The 7278-nt window shown below is 41.0% G+C and overlaps 1 protein-coding gene across 1 annotated transcript in view; it reads left to right on the top strand.

Annotated features, from left to right (window-relative positions):
• The first annotated feature begins 433 nt into the window (after window positions 1-433).
• Window positions 434-7278, top strand: part of MED13 (mediator complex subunit 13) — a 52896-nt gene continuing 46051 nt past the window's right edge. The window contains exons 1-2 of the mRNA XM_005154339.4: window positions 434-575; window positions 2521-2755. Of these exons, the coding sequence (XP_005154396.1) occupies window positions 510-575; window positions 2521-2755 (301 nt within the window). The 5' untranslated portion in view covers window positions 434-509. The remainder of the gene's footprint in view (window positions 576-2520; window positions 2756-7278) is intronic.

Below are 7278 nucleotides of genomic sequence, written 5' to 3'. Positions count from 1 at the left end.
TAATTACCCCGGTTTTATTCTCTTATTGGATCAATTACCCCTTCACCTTACCTCCTCTCCCTCTCCTCAAGCGAACGAGAAGACAAGAGGAACAGGGAGGATTTTGATCTTAATCTCCCGTCGTTGGATTACTTACCACCTCCCTCTTTCTGTTCTCCCCTTCCACGGTGGTTTTACCACCCCCCCCTCGCGTTCGCTATCCATAAGAAGAGAAAACGTTCCGAGTTTCTCTTTAATTTTTTTTAATTATTATTATTTTTTTAAATCTATTTTTTACCCCTCTCCGGTACCACTCTCCTCCGGGTTATTTATCCTGCCACTATTTCGCGTGCCTGTGTGTCCCTATGTAAATCCCTTATTTAATTGTATTATTATTTGTGCGTGTGCAGAGTCCCCCCTCCCCCCTTTCCCTCTCGGTGTCTGTCTCCCTCTCTCTCCCTCTCTCTGTCTGTCTCTTTCTTTCTTGTCGGAGGCTGTGGGATAATGGCGTGTGGGTTGTGGCTGTGAGGATGAGTTCCTGCTTCGTGCCGAACGGGGCCAGCCTGGAGGATTGCCATTCCAACCTCTTCTGCCTGGTAAGTGCGGCCACCGGCACACACACACGGTAGACACGGGGTGGGAGAGAGAGGAGGTTTGGGGGAGGGGAGGAAGGGGTAGTGGAAGCAAAGCAGCCATTTTTAGCATAGCTTCTGTTGGATGAGTCCTCAGAGTAGGCCCTGCCTGGAGCCAGCCAACTCTCCCATGCCCCTCTGGTTCCCCCTCCATCGCTGTCTGTCTCGCCTTGCCCCTCCCTCCGGTTTCTTCCTGGAGAGTATCCTCCCTGCAACTCGCCTTTTCCCTTTCCTCGCCTGCAACTTTTCCTCCTTTCTGCCCATCTTCCTGCCTCTGCTCCTGAACCAGCTGTTTCTCGCAGGAGGTAAGGACATCTGAGCCTTCTCCTTTCGGCCCCACGGCTCGGGGAACTTTCTCTTTCATGTCCCCACTCGTGACATCCCAGAGAAATTGAGCTGAAACCTGCGTTCTTCCTTGCTTTCAAAGTGATCTCTTTTACTGCTTGTTGTTGTTTGGAGGTTTGCTTTTGGTGATGCTCCCAGTGAAGCAGTGGTGTCTTATGTTTTGTTGTGCACCATTTTGTAGTCTTTTTTTTTTGTTGTTTTTAACCCAAGTATGAAATCATTCACATTGTTGATTTTTGGTAGCCCCCAAAGTAAATTCGATGTAACTGGGCTGTGATGCAATTTCTGGTGGCTGTGCTGAGCTGTTTCATCTGCTTTTTAATGCAAATTAGCTGATTTTAGTTGGCTGCCTGGTATTTGTTATTCTGGAGGTTGTTGTAAGTAAAAACCTGAGCCAAGCTCTGGTACTAATATTTTCAGGCGGAGGAGAACCTGGACAGCCTGAACATGTCTGCAGCCTGCACCAGGCCTGCGGCTCCGTATTAGTAGTACATTTTTAAATCTTGGAGTCTTTCTTAAGTATCAACAGTTACAGACTACCTTTGGTATAAATTGCTTCTCCTCCTGAAGATAGGAAGGCTGCCATGTTAGGTTGAAATGTTGCAGCAATGTTTTTGTGTGCTGTCATATTGGGAAAGAAAAAAATAGTGACTTCTTGGAACAAGGTAGGCTGGCATTTGCTCCCTTCACATAGAGAACCCCGGGGGGCAGTGCCTCCCCTACATGCCTTAAGGTGACTGTCCTCAGTGAAAAAGCTTAGTGTAAAACTTAGTGAGGTATTGCATTGTAGATACACCAGGAATTGTCTATTTCCCGTTACATATAGTAGTAACTATCTTACTTTATAAAGTCAAATGAATTTTTGCCTGGAAGAGGATTTAGTGGATCATGGTTAGTGCGGACACAAGTCTGCTATGTAATTTAATGGTAAAACCAGGATTTAAATTCATAAAATGTGGTGTGAGGAATGAAAGTGTGATAGCTTTTGGTAAAATAAGTGTACCTGTGTGAGATACAGGGACTTTTTACAATGAAGAAACTTGGGCTATCTTCCAAAGTAGTAGATGACTGGAAGAATGTATGCTTGAGTTAGTTTTACCTTATTATCTATCTCCCTAGAGTAATCTTGGGTTGAAAAGCTGGTGTATGCATAAGTGAGCAAAAAGAAAGACAGTCTTTGCTAAGAGATGTGTTTAGTAGATTGGAGAGTTGCAGTCTGCAAATAAATACATTATTCACTCGTCTTTCACTTTTTTGTTTTAAATCAAGCCAGACTTTTCTCTCTGTAATCTTAATGCTGCTTTGCTTTAAACAGCTCTTGCTTTATTGTAGTTATTGAAGGAGCTTTTAAAACAGGGAGCTTGTATATAGAGTTTTTTCTTCTAAGGTACACAACAAGTATGTTTTCTGTTAAAAAATTTACTGTATTAATCCTTCCTTTTCCCTTCCACCCGCCTCTTCCTGTGCCACCATCATCATCATCATCATCTTGTCATAGCAGCATGTTTCTGTTGGGGGTGTACCTACCCCACTGTCTGACCAGTTGTTCTTTTCCTTCCCTTAGGCTGATCTAACTGGGATTAAATGGAAGCGATATGTATGGCAGGGTCCAACATCTGCCCCGATTCTCTTTCCGGTCACGGAAGAAGACCCTATTTTGAGCAGCTTCAGCCGCTGTCTGAAGGCGGATGTACTCAGTGTTTGGCGCCGAGACCAGAGACCAGGACGCAGGGAGCTATGGATATTTTGGTGGGGTGATGACCCCAACTTTGCTGACCTTATTCATCATGACCTCTCAGGTAGGAGGAAATTAATACCTTCTTTTGGTCAGTGAAAGGATGCTTTTACTCAGGGCAGTCTTCTGCCACCCCTTGGATAATCTGTTGCCAGCCCTTATTAAATCTGTACGCGCTTGACTGTTATCTATAGTTAAGATAGATTTATTGCTGCAGTTGACACCAGGTTATTATGGCAGCACAGTGATCCAACAGCTCCTGTGTGTGTTTAGGTCATCTTGGACTGCTAGATTTTAAAGAAACAAGTTTTTGTTCTCCACTTTTTTCTTCTGAAAACAAGCCTATGATTTTTGGCAGCTTCTTCCCAAGAAAGCTGTGCCGAAAGCTGTGCCTGTGATTCACGAGTGATGTCTTAAACATGTTTTGATAAGATTCTTTTTGTTGGGCAATTAGAACTTTCAAATTCAAATAGTGAAACCCCATTTTATTATGTAATAAGAATGGTAGAAATCTGGGCAACTTTTGAACCTATGGAGTTGTTTTGATTGGAAGTCAAATCATCAGTGAGAAGCCCTCAAAAGACAGCATCTGGAACTAACTGGCTGTTTCCAAGTGTAGGAATCTCTCCACACGTTGTATTCTTACTTCTCTCCCCACCTTTCCCACTGCTCTGAACTTGTACCTGCTTTCAAACTTCGACTTTTGAAAGACTGACAATATTTACATTTCTCAGTAATGTTGTACTTCAAAATTGGCACCTTGTTTTGAAAATGTTTACTTAGTGATCTCAGTTCCCAAGGTAGATGGCTTTCCAGTTAGTAGATGGCTTCTCGGTTGCTTGTCAGTAAGATGACAAAGTTAGGTTTTCAAACTGTGTAAGTCTAGTGGTAAGACTGTACTAATTCTAGGGGAAACCAAAAAAGTCGTTTCACTCCACTTTCCTTTCAAATAATGTACAGTGTTTGGATTACTGAAGTGTAAAATGAGACCAAGGTTTGGTGACCTGGTAACCAGAAATTGTTAATGCTGTTTGTGTTTGTGGATAAGCCGAAGAACAAATGCGAGTTTGAAGTGCCGCCAAGGAAGTTGACTTGAAGCAATTTGATGTTGTGTGGAATTTTCTTGCAAAAATAATGAAAAACAATTGACTCACTAAAATGATGTTTATTTCTTTGGATAATTGACTTCAAAGGTTGGGATGTTGCTTGTATTCCTGTCTGTCCTGGCATTACAACTTTGCATCTTAAATGGCTCTTCTATTGTAGGTTGCTTGATATTTTGGTGCATTTAAGGCTTCCTCATTTTGCCTTATGGATAAGCTCAATCTTGACCTGCAGGGAACATTCTCTTTACGACTGAGGTGTAACTTAGACTAAATGCTGGTTTTGGTCTGGGCCCACCACGAGCAAAGACCAACAGTTGCACATAAGTCTCTATTGTAGGTTTTGTATGCTGTTGGCTAGTGGGATTGAATTGTGACAAGTATGTTATGTTATTTTTTGAGTGGAAGATCAAATAAAAGTTAAGCCATTTGGAGGGTTCATTTCTGCACTACTTGGCTATGAAAATAATTTGTTTCACCAGCTTTGCATTCTCTCTTGAATCTATCTGCTAGTGATTTAGTATAGAGGTGCCTTTTGCAAATAGTGGTGTTTAGTAGCTGAACCTTTATGGCATTACACTTTAAGCATGTATCATCCTAACTGCTTATCAACTCTTAACCTCTCTTAGGGTATAAGGGAGAGATAGTGGAGGATTAGAGTTTCCAAGCTGTGTCTTTGCAATTGTTTTGTGTGTTTTCTTTGTTCAGGTCACCTGTGAGCGTGTGCGCTTCAGTAGAGCTGTTCCACATGTCTTGCTGTTAGATGTTTTTCTACGTCAATGCTTATCACTCAGGAGACTGTTACCTATTGTCTATGTTCGGTGTATCTGACATCTTGGTTTTTGCAGGCATGTTTTTGTCTCCTTTTAATTAAAAGGAGACATTATAATCTTTTTGAGTGTGTTAGTTTTCTTGGCTGTATTATGAAGTTGATATTAATCAGCTAGATTGTGGAGGAGATGGCTGAAGAGCGCCTGCACTTGTGCTTTTTTCCTTTACACAAAATCTTAATGTGAACCTCATATAAGGAAGAATTATGGCTGAACCCAAACAATGTTATCTGACCTTTGTCACAGACCTAATGGATTTTTTTCATTGGTGGACAATTTCTCCTCCTAATTCACATTGCCCTGTTCTCCCAATGATTGCCTGTTACATTTTCAATGGGAAAGATAAATCACTTCTTAGGAGAAGCTTGTTACCTGCAGGATTGATTGGACATTGTTTGCTGCTGAAGGTTAAGGTGCTGCCTCATTTAGAACTTTTCTACTAGGTAGGTGAAGCTGTAGTTAGAAATATGCCAGAGCAATGTTAATAACTTTTGGTTCAGGCTTTGTTTGGTATGTAGCTGCCTGTTAAGGAGAAGTCAGTATTCTGACAGTTTTTGACTTTTTTGGTGATACGTAGTTTCAGTGAACAATGGACGTTCAGTGTCTAGAACACATCTTGGTTATCAACCCTCTGGGATTTAAAGTATGGCAGCCTTCAAGGATTTTTTTGTCCCAAGATCACTTCAAAAGGGAGCATACAATTTTGTGGGTGTACATCTCTGCATACCAGATTAAAAGAGAAAAAATGATGTGTCTGTCTTTTCAGCCTGTACATTCTAGAAGTTAGCTCTTTGCCCTGGAGATATGTTTGTTTGCCTGCTACTGGCTATATCTGAGTTCTCGTATGAAGCCTTGGGTAGCTGTCTTGTTGATGGTCAGAGATTGTTGTTGCCTGGGGGCATGTCAGAAGGAGACTTGTTCAGAGATGCTGATTGATCAGTAATATTGACTTCACTCAATCATTTTTTTCCCCTTCCCTGGGAAGCTCCTTGCTGTATGTAATACCAAAAACCACAGAAGTCTATTTGTACCCCAACATAGCTAGAGGCAGACAGAAGTTAGTGAAATGCTATTTTATCCCCTAACAACCTCAAAGATTATGTTTTTGTTGTGACAGTGAGGCTTGATTATAGTAAGTCCTGCAACTCAAACCTTAAAGTAGGACATCTCTTTAGGTTTCAGAAGGCAATGATCTCTCACTGTCCTGATCAGCAGTTATTTTACCAGATAGGTTCTTGCTTGAAAGTGCTTACCTGTACACTTGGATTTTGTTTTTTACATTGGCAGAAGACGATTTCAGACCTGAGAACATGATGAATTATGTACAAGACATAGTCCCAAGAAAATGGTTACAATTTGATTAATGCTTGGATAGGGGAATGCTTCTGTATGCCTTTGACCTTCAAATTGCATCTTTTAGATGATGAGCTACAAGATGTGCCTTCTTCATTCTGGTGCATATTAAATCTTGTTAATTTACTTTGAAAAGTTAGAGTTTTTCTTGTACCTATCATACAAGGAAGTTTTTGTTTGCCAGTCTTCCTCATGCTTCTACCAGGGATAAATATATAAAAATAAGGCTAGCCTTAGGTCTTTGCTGGGTGTGTAGGAGAGCTCAAAAGGAGAAAGATCTGTATACTGGTGCTTGTCTGTGGGTACTGTATGGTAAAACCAGCAGAGACTTCTCTGTTGGGTAATTATTGGTATGTGTGCAGTATAGATCAAACTCTCATCTCCAAACAAACCTGTGAATTGGTTGGTTTGTGCTGATGGCAGCACTGAGTGTCTCATTACTTTTAATATAATGGAAACCAGCGTATGAGCCAGTATCATACCCAGGCTTCTGCAGAAAAACCTGCCAGTTGCAAGTAGCTGGCAAAAGGAACTTTGAAAACAGTTCAGCCAGTGGCTTGCCTTTTTTTTTAAACATTGGCTTTGTGAGACCATTTAATTCCTGCCAAAACAAACAAACAAAAACCCAACAAAACCACCAAACCCACCACCACAAAAGCATGCGTTCTTGAAAATTCTGCACCTAATATAATGTGGTGTGTTTATGTCAACCTGTCTGTCATTGGATGTGTATGTTCCCACATATGGACTAAGAAGGGTTATGAATGTTCCTTGCTTCACGGTGCAGTGATGCTTTAGCATTTCTTTAGTCTTCCATGTTAGAGATGTGGTCATTTAAGCACAACTGTTGATAAATATTATGCAAAACCAACTGAAGCAGTCTTTGTAAAATTTGTGTCACCTGGTGTGAGTACCAGCTCAAAGGTGAGGTTTATCTTTTCTCCTTTTTTGTAACCAGCATGCATGTGAAGTATCTGTGGAGTAAGGTACCATAGTTTGTCACAATACTTTGTCACAATACACAATACTTTGTCACAGTAAATGAGGATTCTGCATCATATTACGTTCGTTGTATCTACAATGTCACATGCATAATATATTTGTATAAATAAGAGCAATGGCTGTTGTCGCTTGACATCTGATGCTAAGCGCAAGTGAAATATATGTGAAATGTAAGTGAAAGGGCAATGTAAGTGAAATACATGTTCCAATATCTTCCTCCCTGCTCTCCTTGAGTAATTTCTTATGCACATCTAGCTAGAAAATGTTTCAGCTTTTCTTTTCTTGTGGCCATGCAGCCC

Source organism: Melopsittacus undulatus, chromosome 13, assembly GCF_012275295.1.
Source record: "Melopsittacus undulatus isolate bMelUnd1 chromosome 13, bMelUnd1.mat.Z, whole genome shotgun sequence".
In the NCBI taxonomy this organism is placed as follows: domain Eukaryota; kingdom Metazoa; phylum Chordata; class Aves; order Psittaciformes; family Psittaculidae; genus Melopsittacus; species Melopsittacus undulatus.
This window is presented reverse-complemented; position numbering and strand designations above follow the sequence as displayed.